At 48.3% G+C, this 20,832-nt stretch overlaps 1 protein-coding gene across 1 annotated transcript in view; it reads left to right on the plus strand.

Annotated features, from left to right (window-relative positions):
- Positions 1 to 20,832, plus strand: part of LOC127585799 (uncharacterized) — a 74,096-nt gene that overhangs the window by 51,136 nt on the left and 2,128 nt on the right. Inside the window, exons 13-21 of the mRNA XM_052043497.1 lie at positions 1,818 to 1,892; positions 6,478 to 6,567; positions 9,826 to 9,937; positions 10,934 to 10,988; positions 11,099 to 11,507; positions 16,450 to 16,545; positions 16,797 to 17,030; positions 18,953 to 18,975; positions 19,078 to 19,193. Coding sequence (XP_051899457.1) covers positions 1,818 to 1,892; positions 6,478 to 6,567; positions 9,826 to 9,937; positions 10,934 to 10,988; positions 11,099 to 11,507; positions 16,450 to 16,545; positions 16,797 to 17,030; positions 18,953 to 18,975; positions 19,078 to 19,193 — 1,210 coding nt within the window. The remainder of the gene's footprint in view (positions 1 to 1,817; positions 1,893 to 6,477; positions 6,568 to 9,825; positions 9,938 to 10,933; positions 10,989 to 11,098; positions 11,508 to 16,449; positions 16,546 to 16,796; positions 17,031 to 18,952; positions 18,976 to 19,077; positions 19,194 to 20,832) is intronic.

Raw genomic sequence — 20,832 nt, forward strand, 5'->3', positions numbered from 1 at the left:
TGCTTCAATGAATACCATCTGATCGCACCTACTTCCTCTGTAATGAAGTGCTTCAAGAGGTTGGTTATGGTGTGAATCAACTCTGGCCTCTTGATGACCTGGATCCACTTCAATGTGCCTACCACCGCAACAGGTCAACAGCAGATGCTATTTCACTGGCTCCTCACTCAGTTCTGGACCACCTGGCTGGACCACATCTGCCCGGCTGCTGTTCATCGGCTGCAGCTCAGTGTTCAACACAATAATTCCATCCAAATTTGCCAACAATCTCCAAGACTTGGGCCTCTGTACTTCCCTTTCCAACTGGATCCTTGACTTCCTCATCGGCAGACCTCAATCAGTACAGATCCGGAACATCTCCTCACTGATCTTCAACACAGATGCACCTCAGGGCTGCGTGCCTACGCCCTGCTCTTTACACCCTCGACTGTGTGGCTAAGCACAGCTCCAATACCATCGATAAATTCACCCATGATGCCACTGTTGTTGGCCAAATCAGGTGTGGCGATGAGTCAGCGTACAGCAGTGAGATAGAACATCTGGTTGATCGGCGCCACAATAACTCATGATTAACGTCAATAAAACCACGGAGCTCATTGTTGACTTGTGAGACCACGTGCCAGTTCGCATTGGTGGCTCAGAGGTGGAGAGAGTCAGCAGCTTCAAATTCATCGGTGTTAACATCTTGGATGACCTGTCCTGGGCCCAACACGTTGATGCAATCACAACGATGGTGTGCCAGTGCCTCTACTTTCTTTGAAGCTTTAAGAGATTTGACGTCACCATATACTCCACAGGTGCACTGTTCACAGTATACTGACTGGTTACATCACAGTCTTGTAGAGGTGGTGAGGGCTGTGCCCGTGATGGGCCGGGATGCAGAGAGCTGTGGACATCACGGGCACAGCCCTCCCCGCCTCTATAGGAAACACAGCCTCAGGAAGATGGCATTTATCATCAAGGATCCCCACCATCCGAGTCATGCCCTCTTTGCACTGCTACCGTCAGGCAGTAGGTGCAGAAGCCTGAAGTCCCACACCAGCAGGTTCAGGAACAGCTACTCTCCTAAAACCATCAGGTTCTTGAACCTACCTGCACAACCCTAACCCTACCTCAGCAACGGAACACTGCGGACCACCTCTACCATGGACTTGTCTTCCATTGTGTCTTGTTTTTTTTTGCACTAAGGTCCTGTATTTGCATATTGTTTTTGTCACAGTATAGTATACTTTTACGTATAATGTTATTCTGTGTGTTGTCTCTGCATATGTGCCTATGATGCTGCAAGCAGGTTTTTCATTGTCCTGTGTTTTACTGTACATATGTACATGCAAGTAAACTAGACTTGACTTCACTTGCAGTGAATGTTCACAGAACCTAAAATGCATCAGGATTAGTCAATAAGATGTTTAATAAAGTGAACGGGGTACTTTCCTGGATCTGAAATTAAAGAGGATGCCAGGAATACTCAGCAGGTCAGGAAGCGCCTGTGGAGAGAGAAAGCCTCAGTGAATATTACATGTTATTTTCTTCAGAACTGGCTTGTTCCACAACCAACAGCAAAGGCTGGTTCATGAACTCATTGAATTCAGTACTGAGTCCCGAAGGCTTCAACAGGCCGAGATGGAAGATGAGGTGCTGTTCCCTGAGCTCACACTGGACTTCACTGGAACAGCACAAAAGACCAAAGAGAGACAGATGAGTGGAATGAAGAATTCAACTAACGGGCACCTGGAAGATCCGGGAGACCCTTGAGGACTGAATGCAGGTGCCCTGAAAATGAGTCACCCAAACTGCAATTGATTTGTTCAATGCAGAGACCACATCGCGAGCACCAAACACAGTCCACCGGATCGGAAGGAGTGCAGGGGAATCACGGCTTCATTTGCAAGGTGGGTCTCAGTCTCTGGGTGGTGGGAAGGAAAGGGGTAGAAGCGATGGTGATGTATCTCCAGTACAGCTGTTGGAATCTGGAGCAAAACACAAACTCCTGGGCGAACTCAGTGGGTCAGGCAGCATCTGTGGAGGCAGAGGGATAGTTGATGTTTTGTGTTGAGACCCTGTGTCAGAACTGATAGTGTAGAGGGGAGGAAGTCAGTTTAAAGAGTTGAGGGAGGGGGTCAGGTGGGGTGGGGGATGATGGGCAGATGGAAGCTGGTGGGGGGGGGACAAATCCAGGTAATGGGGTTGGGGGGGGGGGGTGGATGGAAAAGACGAACAAAGGGAGACGGAACCTGGGTGCCGCAGTAGCAGTGGGATGGGAACGCGGGGAGTGGGTTACCTGAAACTGGACCATTCGGTGTTCATGCACTGGGCCGTAAGCTGCCCAACTGCAACGTGAGCTGTTCGTCCAGTTTGTGTTCGGCCTCACTGTGGCAGTGGAGAAGGCAGAGGACAGGTCAATGTGGGAATGGGAAGGGGAATTGAAATGACCTTTCGTTATGAGTACTTGGTGGAGACGGGACCAAGGAGCCGCAGGGAGAACGTCCCTTCGGAACACTGACAGGGGAGGGGGAGATGTGTCCGGTGTGGGGATTTTGGAGGATGATGCGTTGTGCACTGAATGTGCACATTCAGAGACCGAGCCCCTTCTCATCATTAACTCCTTCACTGAAGCGACTGAGAGGATGGGCTTTACATTAAACCTCCCGAGACAGAGGGCCTCTGCCAACCCTCGCCCAATGTACAACGCCACCCCCGACACTCGGCATCCACCGAGGAACCCTGGTAAATCATGGATCACTCTCCATAGCTCGGGAGCCACCTCTCAGCGAAGGCAGGTGTCACGGATGAAATTCACTAACGAACTGGAGAAGGGACACCCAGCCTGTCCATCTGCTGGAGGCTGTTTGTGTCACTGGGAACCACAGGGACCAGAGTGCGGAGTCAACACTCAATAATCTCATGGTCCGGGTCATTATGTCCCCTGTTCCTTTGTGTGGTTCAGGTTTTATGAGCTGTGCCCTGATTTAAAAAAAGAGGAAAATTAGTTTTGTTTCTGCTGTTGTCACTGGGCCAACGGAGCTCCCCTCCCAGGGGACCAGCCCAGCCCCACCCATCCAGAACGAGAGACCTTTACTCAGCCTGGTCCTTCAGTGAACAGAGAAAGTGAAAGTTTTCAGGGAGCAGCTGCTGTGATGGTGCTCACGGATCGAGAGGAAAAGGGAGAATTCCTGTGGTCAGATCCTCAGAATGAGGTGAGCCCAAATATTCTTGAATTTTGCGGAAGTTTTCACTCCCAGTGCGGTTGGGCAGCTTCTGGCAATGATGAAAGGTGTGAGGAGTTAAATAGGGACCTGCTGGGGATTGTCTTGTGAGAGACTGAGAGTTTTAGAAAGTCTCTGAACAGCGACACTGTGCCTGGCCTTCTCAGTATCAGGGAGTGGTGGGTAATGGGTACTTTAGACAGTGAACTCTCAGAGTCAGACAGAGCAACCAGAACAGGAATGGAAGCAAAAGATTGGAGAAGTTTCCTGTGACAGTCATTTAATAAAATGTTACCTGCCAGATGGTTACATTTCAAGTTAAATATTTGAACTCTGCAGATCTTTCTGCTCCCCTGAAACAAATCTTTAACCCAGTAACTCCATGTTAAGCATTTTTAATCTGCACTGACTGCAGTGTGCAGTGTTGCTGTGCTGAAGTCCAGTTGCCCAGAGATTCTCGTCCACCCATAACTGAGCGGAGAATGGAGCACCAGCAGGGTGCTGGTGACTGATCTCAATCTCCGAGCTGGAACACCAGCAGATCTACTGGGACGCTTTTCTGTCGCTCAGCCAATGAAAACACCGGTTACAGATAGTGAAACGTAAATAGAACGGGAAATATTGGGAAACGTGCTACAGACCAGCCGGCGTCTGTCGTGGCCGGATCTACATGTCGGAGTGTGAACTTTTCATTGGGCCTGAGGAAGGGGAGCGGACACCTGCCCACAGATTGGATTTCACGCGTCTTGTTAAACATCTTCAGTGTGTGGCACTCGTTCCCCCAATATCCCATAATGTGTCTTGCAGCTGGGCAGAAATACATGCAACCAGGTTTTTTACAGTTAAACCATGGTTGACATTGTGTAAATTTGTTACCAGAGGAATAATCCAGCGACATGAGTTCAATTCCCACCACTGCAATTTCAGGGAATAATTTGGAATACTTTTTATAAAAGTCATTAATAATGATGACCAGAGAACTACTGATTTTTCTGATGCCCTTCATCTGCCCTCCCGACCCAGTCTGCTCTGGACTACACGTGACTCCAGGCCCATCCATGTGGTTGATCGTAAATGGTTAATGGAGTAAAATGAATTGACAAAACAACAGTCACATGCACTGACGCAGGGTCTGAATACTTTTGCAGTGTTGATCACTGTGTCCGGACTCAGACCAGAAAGAAGCCCTCTCCTAGGCAGTCATGGAACATCTGTAGAAATGGCTACACAACAATGTTCTGTGTGCGGACATCCGTCATGTAACCATCTGCCCTGACTGAGTCCCATGCTGTGAGTGGTCCCATGTGGGATGAGCAATGGTCAGTGAGGCAGAGAGGGCAGATTGTAGCTGCAATCAGTGAGGCTTCACCTAACGTGAGAATTGAAAACTGAGGCTGGCCGATGTTGTGCTCAAGATTCTTGAATTGATGTTTCATTTGTGACCTCAGAGAATGTGGAGGGAATGTGCAATGTACAAATTGTGATATGTTTAGATGTGCAACAAATGCTGGGAAAATGTTTGGTGCACTCCAGTGATCTGTGTGGGGAAGTGCCCAGGCCGATCTCCCAATGGTGCAAGTTCACCCAGAAAACTATTACTTTGTTAACCCTTTGGAAGTCTTTGTTAGGTAATGTGCCTGGAAAGTGATCAGTGTGGAGAACTCAATGATCTACATCCCTGAGGTGGTGACGAAGGTCGTGGATGCTCTGGTTATCTGTTCTGGAACGGTTCTTCATTTAGTCTTCATGAGTATCATTGTTGCCATTTAAGCATCTCCTGTTCACCAGCCGTTTATTTCCCAGGTCAGTTCTTTCACCTTTTATCTGCTGCTCATCTGCAATATCCTCCGACCCTGAGGAAGGGCCTTGGAACTGAAATAGAGAACATAGAAAACCTCCAGCACAATTCAGGCCCTTCGGCCCACAAAGCTGTGCCGAACATGTCCCTACCTGAGAAATTACTAGGTTTACCCATAGCCCTCTATTTTTCTAAACTCCATGTACCTATCCAACAGTCTCTTAAAAGACCCTGTCGTATCCGCCTCCACCACCGTTGCCGGCAGCCCATTCCACGCACTCACCACTCTTTGAGTGAAAAACCTACCCCTGACATCTCCTCTGTACCTACTCCCCAGCACCTTAAACCTGTATCCTCTTGTGGCCACCATTTCAGCCCTGGGAAAAAGCCTCTGCTGAGGGACGTGCTGAAGCTCGGTGCAGCCAACACAACGGCTTTGTGGGGAAGGACTCCAGTCTAAGACCTTGCAGCCACTGGACACTGAAGGGCTGGGTCCTGTGTGGCAGCCTCTCAAACACCTGATGCGTATTTGTTCAAACAGGCCACATATGTGGCATTGGCACTTTGCAAATAGAATGTATTGAATTGATGACATTATGTATGTAACCAAAGACATCAGCCGTTTGTATTGTATTTCCTGCATATACTATTATGTTAAACTAATCTTTAATTTTGAAATATAAAAGACCAGCACAGATGCTGCAATTTTTCCATGATTCTACTATTTTTACACGGCGCAGGTGATACGCTTCATGGTTATGAGATTCTCGATTTTCTCCCGTAAATAAACGAAGGGTTAGGAAAAACCTTATCTTCGAAGTCTTAGCCACGTTTACGTTGATGATAAAGACATTGAATATTAATTTAAAACCAAAAAATATATACTTAAGAAATTAAAATACTTCATGCAACGTCTCTCTCAATACAGTTCTTCATGTGCTCATCTGACCGGGGACAACGACAAACGCGCTGAGACAGAGCAGCCAGTCCGCCGACTGCTGTTCCGATGTTTCGCAGGTTTAAATAAAATCGGAGCGATGCGGAGAGAGAGAGAGAAACCTCGGCTCCTTCTCCTGCGGTGGGGGGTGGGGGGGGGGCGGAGTGAAGGCGGAGTCTTCCCCCAGGTCCGCATTCAGTGTGGTTTTTTTTCCCTGCCAGTAATTGAAGGCAGTGTCTCCCCCAGGTCCGCACCCAGGGTGACTGCTGCAGGGAAGTGAGAGCAGCGTCTCCACACAGGTCCGCATTGAGGCTCTTTCCCTCGAAAGTGAAGGCAGCCCCTCCCACCTCCTGACCCACCCCCCCCCCCCCCACACACACACACACAGCGACTCCGCACCCCGAGTCCCTCCGGGTCCGTATCCCGTGTGTGTTTCTTCCAGCGTCTGAAGGCAGCGCCTCCCCGAGATCCACGTTGTGGATGATTCTCATTCAGACAAATGACGGCCGCATTTCTCCTCATGTTCCGCATTTCAGGCGCGGAGCTTCGAGGGAAGTGAAGGCAGCGCCTCTCGCTCCGCGTTCCGCATCGTCCGTCTCCAGTTCGGTCAAGGCCCTGTGAACTCCGTTAGTTTTCTCCCGGGCAATTCTCCCCTCAGTTCCCCCGCTTGGGCAGTCTCTCGGGGTCGAGGTTTCATTTTATCTTTGAGGCTGTTGATGAAGCCAGTGTGAGACACCCAGACCCAGCCATGAGTGGGTGCTTGGGGCGGGCTGTGAATGGAGGGGGAACTTGCTTCTGTTGGGACTCTGTGTGCCGGCGACGCGTTAACGTTGTTCTTGGTGCCCTCCCGAAGGCTCCTTCTCCACTTTGATCTGTCACGGCCCAGGGATCCGCACGTTAATGGGGATGTTACACTTTCCAAGGAGGATTTGGGAACGTCCTTGAATTGTTATCTCCGTCCACACGTCGCGACGAAGATCAGATTCGAGAGTGTGTTATTTTTGGAGGGTGGTATTGTATCGTGAGGGCAATGTTGTCGCTGTTCAGTGGTGACTCGGCCTCCCTCATGCTTCAGTTGGTGATGACTTTGAGCTCAGGCTTCCAACATTCGCCAACGTAAACATCGCCCGTGTCCTGCAGCTGAAGTGACTGATGGTGGCGTGTCCTCGGTCCTGGAATGGAAGCAACGCAGGTTGAACGCACTAACTGACCCTTGCAGACAAGTTTGTGCAGAGGATCACGTTTGACCAGAAGTTAACCAGGCTGTGGTTTGCATGCATGTCCTCGAGGCCCTGCGGGAAAAGGGGAAGGTGGATCCTGGTGGATGGCATTTGGTCGAATGGCTCGTCAGGAAACTTTTCACACGCACCGAGCCCCCGCTTGGCTGGTGGTGAGGAGGACCCACCCTGTCAGATCCTTCACGCACAGCCGGAGTCTCAGTGCTGCGGTTGAGATGCTGCGCTGGGAATGAGACCGTCATCCCTCTCCCTCTGGAAGGAATGTTTGCCGATCAGGCCTGGGAAGGGATGCAGGGATCTTTGTCGACGTCCATCCTGAGCAGCTGCATGAACACGGGCACCCCGTGCTCCAAAGGCTGTTTCCAGGGACGCACACTGAGACAAACGTAACTGCTGCTCATGAACTCGGTGAGAGACGTTGGCTGCCAGATACTTGCTCATGTTCCAGTTCAAGGAGGTGTCCACAGCCGAAAGCAGCTGTGATTTCGGAGCTTGGGGAGTCTGAGGAGCCGGAAGATACACATTTGACTGGAGGGTTGTCCTGGCACCAAGAAGAGGCTGCCAGCTTGGATTGATGTGCTGGGATCGGAGGGGTTCGCACTGGGGGACATGACTGGGAGGTGGAGGTGCTGAGGAATAGGGAGAAGACCAGTTCTAGCAGCTGCACTGAAGCCTCGTGCAGCCACTGCAGAGTCTCTGTGAAGAAGGGACAGAGTTTCAGACACTAATGGAACGGGATGTCTTGGTCGACACATGAATGCGTCGTAGTACGTCTCAAAACGTTTATAACGTCTTTGTTGAGGAGACAGCACAGTGATTCCTCTGTGATTTCTCTGTGATATGGGAGGGAGCGGGGAATTGGTGCTGTGTCTGGGAGCAGCCTCGGAGTTTGTGCAGAGGTGGGGAGTGGGTCGGACTGATATCGAAGCCGGGAATGTGGACAATGAGACGGGTTGGTGACGGGTTTCCCCCAAGCACCACCCTCCATCTCCTCTCCCTGCTTCTCCCATCTCTGGGAACGGGGAGGTCTCTCAGTTATGAGGCTGGGACAGTTTCATTTGACCGTGTGAACATCCAAGTCCCATCTCCACGCCATCTCTGGGAATAGATTCATGGGGAATATTTATCTTGTCTTCGGGACTTGGGATGGAAACTGGCCGAGAATCGGCTCCAGTCCCGGGACCGGCGGAGGACCAGGGCTCAGGGGAAGTGGGGTAGAAATTCCAACTGACCGCAGTTTGCTGCTGAACGGACTCCAGTTATCCCAAAATTCCACATTGTAAAACCACAGAGAGTCTGGTAATAAAACCAATAAAGAGCGAATGAAATCCGTCGAGGGAGCAGGAAGCTGTGTGGACCTATTTGGGACCTGGACCACAAGCACCAGGTAAAGGTCAAGCTGAGGGTCAGCGATAAGCGAGCCAACATCCACCTACCCTCGGCGTTTGGCATCTGAGGGAACAGTGGTGGACGCGGGACAGCCCGGGTGTGTCAAAACTTCCACAAACCTGGATACGAGGTGGCCAAATACAGTGCCGTTATCTGCAAGAACTGCAAGCAGGAAGGTCACCAGACCAAGGACTGCAGGGAAGCAGAAGTTGTACCCTGTGCGGGGAGGCAGGCTGTCTCAACAGAGCCTGCCCTCAGCACAGAGGCAATAAGAAGGGAAGCTGGCACCAACACAACACCCCTAGGAATGCCGGTACACCCCTACCGGAGCAGGGACCGAGACCGGGAGGAGTGAGGGAAGCCCAACCACCTCGAGCTCCAAACCCCCAGCACGAACCCTTCCCAACGGGTAGAGTCAGTGGGAGAGGGAGCGGCGGAGAGACAAGGAGGGGAACGGCAGGAGGTGGAGGGGAAGAAGATGCAGAAGGCACCACCCAGAGACAACGAGCCACTGAGAATAAGTGACACAGGAAAGAAAAAGCACAGATGGGCGTCAGCAACCTCTGGTCTCAGGATGTCGCCAATACGGGAAGCCAATGACGTGGGCAGAGGGAACGTCAAAATGGAGGGGACACAGAGAGCAGCCGACAGTCAAGAACATATGATTGTCCCCCAGCTCGGAGAGACGGAGCAGAGCAACACCCGATGTACCCCAGCACCTGGAGATGGAGGGTTCAGACATTAGGCCAGAAGAACAGGAACACAGACTGATCATCCTTGGCCACAAGGGACCCCTCTCCCTGGGGGAGACCATTCCCAGTACCTGAGCCCAGAAGCGGTGCTGCAATTCACCAAGGCTGTGGGCAGGAGAGGGCTTAGTCTGCCTGTGTGTTTGTGAAGCCTGAGGTCCAAAATAACCATGGAGATAAAACTGGCATCACGAAACGTGTGCAGGGTGAAGAGCACCGTGCGATGTGTTAACGCCTTGCAATACCTCGACAAGGTCAAGGTGGATGTGACCTCTCTGCAGGAGTGCAGGCTGCCACACCTCTGCAACTACCGGTGGTGGTTGCGATGGTGGTACTGGGGTTGCCTGTGGTTGGGGACCAACGATAGCCGTGCTTCCAGCCTGGGGATTCTGCTGCGGGGGGGAGGGGGGGTTGGGGGCAACTTCTTGATCACTGAAGTCAAAGAGGTGGTGGGGGTCAGGGGCGGCTCCTCATGGCCGACGTAATGTCCCGTAACACTCTGCTCCAGCTGATCAATGTGTACGTCTCACCCGTGCTGACCGAGGGGCTGGCTGTCCACCAGCAGCTCCCACCACTGCTGGCAACATCCCTACCGGTCATTCTGACCGGGGACTTCAACTGTATCGTTGATGCTGCTGGACGATCCGGCAGTGCCGACAGCAGACTGGAGAGCAGCTCCAGATTAAATTGAGTGGAAAAGCAAATTGTACAGAGGATGCGGAGGGTCTGTACAGAGATATAGACAGGTTAAGTGAGTGGGAAAGGCTGGTAGATGGAGTACAATGCTGGTAAATGCGAGGTCATCCACTTTGGAAGGAAAAAAATAGAAGATCAGATTATTTAAATGGTGAAAGATTGCAGCATGCAGTTGTGCAGAGGGACTTGGGAGAGCTTGTGCATCAATCACAATAGTTTGGTTTGCAGGTGCAACAGGTTATCAAGAAGGCAGATGGAAAGTTGCCCTTCATTGCTGGAGGGATTGAATTTAAGAGCAGGGAGGTTATGCTGCAACTGTACAGGGTACTGGTGAGGCTGCACCTGGAGTACTGTGTGCAGTTCTGGTCTCCTTACTTGAGGAAAGATGTACTGGCTTTGGAGGCGGTGCAGAGGAGGTTCACCAGGTTCATTCCAGAGATGAAGGGGTTAGCCTGTGAGGAGACAGTGAGTCGCCTGGGACTATACTCACTGGAATTCAGAAGAATGAGAGGTGATCTTAGAGAAACATGTAAAATTATGAAAGGGATAGATAAGACAGAGGAATTATAGTTGTTTCCACTGGTGGGTGGGACTAGAACCAGGGGACGGAGCCTAATAGGTGTAGACCAGGGGAGTAGATTTAGGACGGAGATGAGGAGGAACTGCTTTTCCCAGAGTAGTGAATCTGTGGAATTCTCTGCCCAGGGAAGCAGTGGAGGCTGCCTCATTATATATAACTAAGACAGTTAGATAGATTGTTGTCTAATCGGGGAATTAAGGGTGATAAGGAAAAGGCGGGCGGGTGGAACTGAGTCCACGGCCAGATCAGCCATGATCTTACTGAATGGGGGAACAGGCTCGACGGGCCAGATGGCCTCCTCCTGCTCCTCTTTCTTATGGTCTTATGACTCCTGGTGGAGCACAGTCGCAACAACTTGGTCGTGTCCGGGCGGCTCAGGATGTGAATGCAGGCAGGTAAAGTTTTCCTGAAGAACTTGGTGAGCCAGCGTGTTGGTCGGTCCTGTAGTCTGGGGTGTGGCACAGAACTCTGAAACAGAAAGTGAAGGCGTATATTGTTCTTACAGGCACCATTTTAGTTTGATCACAGTGAATTCAGTGAGTCCATTGACACGGAGGGTCATCTCTCGTGTGCTGTGTGTCACGATCTGTTTAAAGATCCTGTCTCGATCGACTGTGATCGGTTTCTGCCGATCCTGTATTACTCAGCACTGGGAGAGCGCCGGCACTGTCGCCTGTCCCATCTGTAGAAGGAAGTCTTCCTCCAAATTCCTGAGGCCAAATCGCAGCCTCTCCAGCATCATGGAGTTCTTTTCAAAAAGGGAAACAAGTCAGCAGCAATGCAGCCGCCACAAGCAGATGCTGACGTTGTTTTGTCAGACCGACAAGCAGCTCCTCTGTGTGCTCTGTCAACATTCAAAGCACCATCGCGGCCACGAGCTGTTGCTGCTGGAAGAGGCTGTGCAGGAGTTCAAGGTGAGCAGACTGTGAAAAGTAAAACCTGGAAACGGATCTGGGCTGGTTTCTCTGTTGGATTTAATCATCTCTCATTAGAGCCTGAACTTCAGATGATGTGTGTGTGTGTTTCATAACTCAGTTCTTTATAACGTTGGTCAGGAAGCAGAAAGATGAGGGGAGATTTCCATTGCAAACCGTCCTTCGGAGGCCAAGTGAAATCTCCCGGACAGTTTATTATCAGACCAATACCGCTGGGTCCTCAATGGTGGGTGAGGATCTGTGGGATGTGTTTACTTCACCTTGCGAAGTCTGGTTAATGCCCTGTCCGATTTTACTTCAAAATATAAAATATACTAAATTCATAAAAAAATCTAAAATACAAATGGAGGGCTACGTGGGAGGGAAAGGTTAGATAGATCTTAGAGCAGGATAAAATGTCGGCATAACATTGTGGGCCGAAGGGCCTGTACTGCGCTGTAGTGTTCTATGTTCTTAAAGACAAAGTACTTCTAGTCAACGTTTTCACAGCAGGTAATGTTATTCCCAGCACTTAACGTTAACACATCAGCATTTACAAACTTAAAGTAAACGGTGACAGGGAGACACAGGAGACTGCAGATGCTGGAATCTGGAGCAATTTGATTTAAAATATCAGATGAAGGGTCTCGTCTCGAATCTGGAAGGTCCATTTCCCCCCACAGATGCTGCCTGGCCCGTTGAGTTCCTCCAACGGTTTATTTTTGCTTAAATAGTTCCTGGGGTTTTAACTGATTCGTGTTCAAATGGCAGGAGGGCCCAGAACTGTGACCGTTCCACATTAAGCCCTTGCAGTTCTTTTTTAAACGATAACTTTATTAATTATTTACAATATTCACGACATTTTTAGATCCAGTCACAACATCAAGATCCAGTCCTCAGTGTCTGGGCTGAACTCTAGCCCCTGCACTGTCCAGCGGTCCCTGAACGCCTCCAGTGAGCCAGCACACACCATGTGCTCCCTCTGCGTCACCCCCGGACAGAGATATGTCCTGGGGTGAGGAGCAGGCAGTCGGCTCGGACAGACCACCGACAGCCCACTGCCTCAACCTGTGAATGGCCTCCGTCGCCGTGCCCAGCAGCAACTAATGAGGAGAGGCTGGGTCAAATGTTCAGAACCCATCCCACCGAGTCTGAAGCCATATCACAACAACACTGACACTGTGTTTACATTGGTGAACAGTGACACAACAGTGGAGCGATGGTTGGAATTATACTGCTGGATGACACTCCCTCAGCAAGAATTTCTGTCACACAGAGCACCCTTCTGGAAAGTGCAACCATTGTGGGGAAAGACTGCACTCTGTCCAGGTTGTGTGGTGGATGTTGTACAGTAGCCAGAAATGTTCAAAGAATTTAGACCCAGGTATCTTCCACTCCTCAAATTGTAGCAGAAACAATTTGTCTTCGACACCAAGGGGCAGCCTGAAAGAAGAGGACATGAATTCACTGGAGTGATGCTGGGAAATGACAATAAACTTTCCCGTAAATTGGCCCAATTCCTGTTTGACCAGTTCAGCAAGTTGCGTCCAGGTGACCCCTCCCTTGGGGTGTGAGTTGTGCTGTAACTGTCTGTGGTCTCAGTGCTGTTGTATCTCTGGTTTCCCCTCTGCTGTGACTTCTGTTGTTGGTGGTGCCCACTTTGTAACCATGACAACACTGTGAAGTTGCCACTGTGCCATTTTCTGGTTATGTAGTGTGACGACGTCTACATTTGATGTCCCTGATGAAGGCATGGCAGTTCTTGCACTATAAGCTCATCCACTGCCCTGGAATTATTGTCTCAGTTGCTGGACTTCTGGACTCTCCATGAACAAATCCCTGAACGCCAAGGTGCCAAACTTCAAATAATTTTCCCAACACTCATATCCTGTGATTCCACTCACTCAGTACATTATATACTGCAACTCTCGGTGGATAACCTACCCTCAGATCTTTAATGCTGTACAACTCTGCAGAGCAGGCTTTGTATTCAGGAGCCAAATAATTCACACTGATCTGCAAAATGCATTTCAGAATGGCCTGAAACGTTTGCTTTAATTTCCTGAGTCCTGCAATGAATATACAAATTACAGTCTGTATTAAAGATAAACTATTCCTAAACTCCCAATATTTTACCGAAATTCCCTCAAAGATTGAACAATCTGATTCTGCTGATGCAGGTTGTTGTGTCCATGTTGTCCCTTAACTTGAACACTGAAGCACAAATCACAAGATAATTACAGTCCAGGGATGTTTTCCCTTGTTTAGAGCTCAGGTCTGGTGGTGATACATATCAGGGAATTCATTTGTGAGGTTTCGGAGAGTTCCTTCATGCAGAAGTCTCTCCTGGTCACAGGTTAGCTGAGGGAAAACAGATAAAAACTTGGGTGATAAAGATATTAAGATAAGATATTTATTTATTAGTCACACGTACATTGAAACACACAGTGAAATGCATCCTTTTGCGTTGCTAAGAATGATCTGGGGGCAGCCCACAAGTGTCGCCGCTATTCCGGCACCAACGTAGCATGCCCACGACTTCCTAACCTGTACATCTTTGGAATGCGGGAGGAAACCGGAGCACCCAGAGGAAACCACGCAGGCACAGGGAGATGTACAAACTGCTTACAGGCAGCAGCAGGAATTGAACACAGGTCGTTGTAGACCAGATACATCCTAAAATCCGTCTCCGTTCTGTAAACCAGATGCACCTCATCCCAGATACACAACTCACAATCTGCACGTATTTCAACAAATGGACAACTTCTTGAGTGAGCAATCACTAGAATCGCACTGAGTCCTGCAAATACCTCCTTTGTTTCTGTCACGAACCAGCAACAAAAGAAACACACTGAGCAGGATTCAGTGTTAAAAACTATTTTATTAATCACTACTTACGATAGTACGTAAAATAAAAGTAAAAATATTAATATGTTAGAATTCAAAAATGTTAAACCTTGAATGTTAACCCCAAAACTAAACTCTTCGTGTGTGTGTGTGGCAAAGTCCCAAACTCCAAGTTCAGGAATGGTTCTTAAAGTTCAGTTCCGTAAGCCATAAGGTGAAACATGAGCAAGGGCTTCTTCAACAACCACCGTTGTCTGAAGATAAGACGTAGACGTAGAGAAACATAGAGAGAGTAAATACGAAATCCAAATGTTCCATGATGGAACCCAAACGACACTCCAGTGTTTACTCGGTAGTGACTTCCTCACCCCGAAAACATCCGAATCATGGTCGTCCACACACAAATACCTGTTTCCTTCTACAGGTCAGCAACAAAGTGAACTCCACCGGATTACTTCCAACTTCCATACATGGATTTCAGTGGCAGACACAGTTATTGTTTCTCATCCATCGATAGAGAAAACTAGCAGGCTGGTGTCTCTCTCCCTTCTCTCTCTCTCTCTCCTTCTTCTTCTAACTTCTTCAACAACATCATTACGTCCTTTATCTTCTATTGACGTAAGCATGCCCCACACACACTCTCTATCTTAAAGGGACTTTCACTGAGTCCGTAACATTTCTAACTGTTCCCAGCTCTGGTGAAATGTCATTGAGCTAAAAGATTAATCCTGTTTCCCTCTCCAAAGGCGCTGCCCCAGGTGCTGAGTACTTCCAGCATTTTCTGTTGATTTCAGATTTCCAGCTTCTGTAGTTCTTTTGCTTTTCAGTTTTTCTTTTATTTTGAGTTAGAAGCAGGAGTGGACCCCACCCCAACCCCCTGACTCCATCCAGTAAGATCAGGAGTGATCTGATTGTAACTTCAACCCAAAATTCCTGCCCTCCCCAGGAACCTTTCTCCCTCTTGTTTCTCAAGAAGATACCTAGACATGAGGGGCAATGTTCATTGGAAGGGAGTTTCAAACACTTATGAACTCCAGACAGAAAAGAAACTCCTGAGAATGGCCGGCACCTTATTTTTGAATAGTGATCCCAAGTTCAAGATTCCCCCACAAGAAGAAACATCATCTCCACATACACCCTGTCAAGACCCCTCAGGATCTTGTATCAGTCAGTTGGGGTGGCCCAATGGTGCAGGAGGTGGAGCTGCTGCCTCACAGCTCCAGAGACCCAGGTGTGTGGAGTTTGCACGTTCTCCCTGTGACTGTGTGGGCTTCCCCCACGTGCTCCAGTTTCATCCCACATGCCAAAGACATGCAGGTTGATGGGTTAATTGGGCACTGTAAATTGTTCCTGGTGTGCAGCTGAGTTCAGTGGTGGTTGGGTGTAACCTGGGGAGAATAAAGTGGTGCAGATGTGTGCTGAATCGTCAGGGAAGACTCAGTGAGTGGAAACTCCTATTTCCGTGCTGAGACCATAACCCTAACCCTGACCCTTCCCTCATGGGACAAACCCAGCAATTCCTTGCAGTCGTCCAGTTCACCTTCTCTGAACTGCTTCCAATGTATTAACATCCTTCTTAAATAATATTATATGAATACACTGGAAACAAGTTCCATTCCAGCTTCAGTGAGTTCAGGGTTATATCACTGGACTTGTATTCTGAAGAAATTATCTTAAATGTCACACAGACAAGGAACATCCTGCACATTCATGGTCACAGAACTATACCTTGCAGCCAAGGCCCCAGATTCCCTGTCACAATCCACATTGGTGGTCCTGCCTTTCACTGCTCGACACCTAACCTATGGAATTACATTTCTGTCTGTTCTTCTCTAAGCCTCTCCTTAAAAACACCTCCTTCCCCAACCTTTTGTTCACATGTCCTTATATCTCTGTGGTTCAGCTCTCAGAGGAAATAGTTTCCCTTTATTATATCAATTGCTTTCTCACTTTCATCATCTCAGTTCAGTCACTTACACTGCTTTATTCAAGGGAAGGAAATCTGTTTGAGAATTTCCATTAATCCAACAAAAAAGTATTTATTTTTCAGGTCTTTAATGGCACCAAAATGTACAAATGAACTGATCTTTTTCAGGAGGAACTGCAAACCTCACTGAAGCCAATCCTGGACAAGAAGGAGGAATGTGCTGCTGTAAGAAGTGATGCTGAGAAAACACTCACCAACATTCAGGTACATCTCATATCTCTTTGTTCCATATGTTACTGTCACATTTTGTTTTCCTTTGAATCACGAACTGTGAATCATCGATGTAAAATCAAATTATTTATTTATCCCTGACTGAGCCCTTGTGCTGGTGTGAAACCTGAGAAAAATATAAATACCCCCAATTCTCAATATCACCTTGCTCCCAGTAGCGAGATATCACTGCATCCGGCAGCAGGACATTTGTCAGTGCTCAAACTCCCTCTTATTTTGCAAAGGACCAGGGTGTAATGGCAGAGAAACAGATTAAAGCAGAATTTGAAAAACTGCACCAGTTTCTCCGTGACCAAGAGAGGATTGCGTTGGAAGATCTCAAACTGGAGAGAGAGAAAAGCTGCCGGGAGATGAAGGAGAAGATTGCGGAGGCAACAGAAGTCATCTCATCACTTTCAGACACCATTCAGCATGTTGAACAAGGGCTGAAGGAAGAGGACAACATCAAGTTTTTAATGGTACCTCTTCTTGATTTAATTCTCTCTGTCTCTTCCTTAACACTGCCTTCAAGATCAGAGTGTGCAAGTTGAACCTAACATATTACAGTGTGAATAGAACAGAATCAGGCCATTCCACCCAATCGGCCCACGGTGATGTTTACCGTCTTCATCAACCCCTCCCACGCACTGGTAGATTATCTGACTTTCGTCTGTCCTGAGACCTTTTCATTTTGAAAATCCTCACTTATTATGTATCTGTACTAAACTTGATTACACATTCTGTTACTTCAAATAGTGAGATATGTTTGGCCAAGAAACCCCTTCCCGTTGAAACCTGTGCTGAATATTTTTCACCCTGCTTTCAGTGTTTGTATTCACCAGATCTGGAGGCACGGTGAGCTGTGAGGGTGACAGGAACAGGCTTCTAGATGTGGACAGGATGGTGGGATGGGCAGGTGTGTGGCAGATGAAAGTTGATGCGAACAAATATATTGTGTTGCACTTTGGTCAGAAGGATGAGATTACAATTCCAAAGTGGCTGCACAAACAGAGATATCTTGAAGTACATGTACATGGTTCATTGAAAGTGACTGGTCAGGTTGAAACCGTGGTGAAAATAACAAATATGGGCAACGTAGTGGAGAGTGAATCAGGTTGTCTAAGGTTACAACAGGATATTGATCAACTGGTAGGAAAGTTACCAGAGGGGATTCTGAGGGATAAGATATACAAGCATATGGAGAATCAGGGGTTGATTAAGGACAGTCATCATGGCTTAGTGCATTGGAGATCATATCTCAGGAATTTGATTGAGTTTTTTGAAGAAGTAACCAAGAAGGTCGATGAGGGCAGGACAGAAGACGTAGTGTACATGCACTTCAGTAAGGCCTTTGATAAGTTTCCAGGTGCCACATTGCTGTGGAAAGTTAGATCGCACGGGATCCAGAGAGAGCTGTCTGATTGAATACACAATCGACTTGATGGTAAGAAGCAGAGGGTATTGGTGGAAGGTTGTTTTTCAGACTGGACGTCTGTGACAAGTGGTGTTCCCAGGGGTCAGTTATAGCCCCATTGCTATTTGTCATCTAAATCAACAATTTGGATGAGAATGTACAAGACATTGTTAGTAACTTCGCAGATGGCACTAAAAGAGGTGGTGTTCTTGCCACTGAAGATGGTGCTCAGGATTTACAGCGGGATCTTGATCATCTGGGTAAGTGGGCCGAGGAATGGCAAATGCAATTGGAATCAGACAAGTGTGAAGTGATGCATTTTGGGAAGTAAACCAGGGCAGGACACACAGTGAATGGCAGCGCCCTGTGGGGTGGTGTAGAACAGAGAAACCTGGGGGCACAGGTACATTGTACCCTGAAAATGGTGACACAGTTAAACTGTGTGGTGAAGAAGGCATTTAGCATGCCTGCCTTCATCAGCCGTGGCAGAGTAAAGAGTTGGGATCTCATGTTACAACTGTACTCAGGTTGGTCAGACTGCACTGTGAGTATTGAGTGCAGTTCTGGTCAGCACACGATAGGAATGGTGTGACTGAGCAACGGGGTGCAGAAAAAAATTCGCTGGGTGTTGCTGGGACTGGAGGGCTTGAATGACAAGGAGAGACTGGATAGGATGGAACCGTTTTCTCTGGAGCAAAGGAGGTTGAGGTTGGTCATATAAGGATTTATAAAGTTATGTCGGGCATAGCTGGTGCAGATAGTTCCTGCCTTTTCCCAATGAGGGGGGTCTGAAACTAGAGGGCATAGGTTTAAGGTGAGAGGGGAAAGATTTAACGGGCATCTGAGGGGCAAGTTTTTCACACTGAGGGTGTGGGTATATGAACGAGCTGCCAGAGGCAGGTACAATGACAGTGTTTAAGAGCCGTTTTGACAGGTATTGACAAGCTTGTCTTTACACAAATATTAATACTTGTTCTTATTCCACAGCAATATCCAGAAACCCAGAAAAGGTACAATTTACTTCCTACATTGAGATGAGTTGAATTTGCAATTTCTACCATTGTTTAACCCCTCCTGCAATGAATCACCACTGACATTATCTCCTGTTCCAGAGCAAAGCGAACCGTGCCAGAGCTGCAGAAGGTTTACCCGTTAATAAATGTGGGCAAGCACATTGGTTCCCTGCAGTACAGAGTGTGGGAGAAGATGCTGACGGTGATCAATACAGGTTGGTGTAAACTTCCTGATACCAGCTATTAAACACCTCAGTGTGTTCACAGAATGTTGCCTCTCAGTATTAATTCATTGCGGGTAACTGAGTAGATTTTATTTCACTTGGATTTTTGCTAATTTACAGCATTTCTCCATTTGTCACTTTTGACAAACAAATCCCCAGGCCCAGAAATCACGGTCAAAGCATTTTGGGAGCAGACGTGGAAAATGCTGACCCGCATCTCAGCCCTGAACAGGCAACACCTTCTCCTAAAACTGTGCCCCTGGGTCTGGCCTCCTCCGACAGGGGAAAACATCCTGCCGCATTTAGCCAGTCAAGTCCTTTAAGGGTTTTGTAAGTTTCTCCCATCAAACCTCTGAACACTAAAGGATCCACCCCCAGTCCACTCAACCTCTCTAAACAACAGTACGGTATAGAAAACATTGCTGTCAGCTGTCTCATGGCCACCAAATGGTAGCATCTATCGGGAAATTATAGGTAGGTATCACGGGAGTAATAGAATCATCGGAGTGGGGAGGAGCAGTGGTTTAATCTACATACAACCCGGACAAAGCAAATAAACTGTGAAGGGAAAGAATTCATGGAACGTGTCCAAGTTGTTTTGTCGATCAGTTTGTTGAGGAATCAAGGGAACAAACTATTTTGCACCTGGATTTGTGCAAAGTTAATTAATAATCTGGCCATTAAGGGGCCTTTTGTGAAGGATGATCAGAATATGATAACATTTAATGTCAAGAATGAAGGGGATTTAATTCAATCTGAAACCAGGCGCTTAAATGTAAAGAAAGAAAACGACAAAGGTGTGATGCTTGAGTTGGGGCGGTCGATTGGGAAACTACTTTGAAGGGTCTGAGAACAAACAAGTCATGGCTCACATTTAAAGTTTACAACAATTACAGAAGGTCCAAATCCCCAGCAGGAGAAACACTCCTGGCTTCGCTGACAGAAGTTAAAGATCGCCTTTTCCTTTGATCCAATAGCTGTAATATTGCCAAGGAGAGCAGTGAGGAGGATTGGGAAATATAGAACTCAGCAGAGGATGATCAAGGAATTGACAAGGAAATGGAAAACAGAATCTGAGAGCAATCTGGTGCCAAACATCACCCCGAGCACAGTGTGGGGACAATATGCCAGTGACTGAGGATTGGTTCATGGGCTCAAAGCAAGGAGGATGTGTAGCAGGTTATTTTTGAGTCAGGAGCTGTGACGGGGTGACACAGGGGCTCAAAGTCTTCACATTCCGTCTGAATGATTTGGATGAGCCGGTGAGGTGTAATAATTCCAAGTCTGCTGACGGTGCAAAGCCGGTTCCCAGCGTGGGTGGTGAGGAGGATGCAGAGAGACAGCAGGATGATGGACAGCTGACGTTCCGGGTCGGGACCCTTCATCTGGACTGAACGATAGAGGGGGATGGACAGTGTGGATCACCAGAGGTGTGGGGAAGGGCTGGAGCAAGAGCTCCCAGTGCCAGTGATGGGCACACGCTTCCCACTGCCCTGCGCGCTGTCCAACTCGGGCACCTGCATTCAATCTCGCAGCTTTTCGGTAGCGCGCATTGGGGATGGGGGTGTTGAACATCAAAACCCCAACCCCCAAACAACCCCCTCGCGTCACTCACGTCCATTCCCCACCC

This window comes from Pristis pectinata, chromosome 34 (assembly GCF_009764475.1).
Source record: "Pristis pectinata isolate sPriPec2 chromosome 34, sPriPec2.1.pri, whole genome shotgun sequence".
Classification (NCBI taxonomy): Eukaryota; Metazoa; Chordata; class Chondrichthyes; order Rhinopristiformes; family Pristidae; genus Pristis; species Pristis pectinata.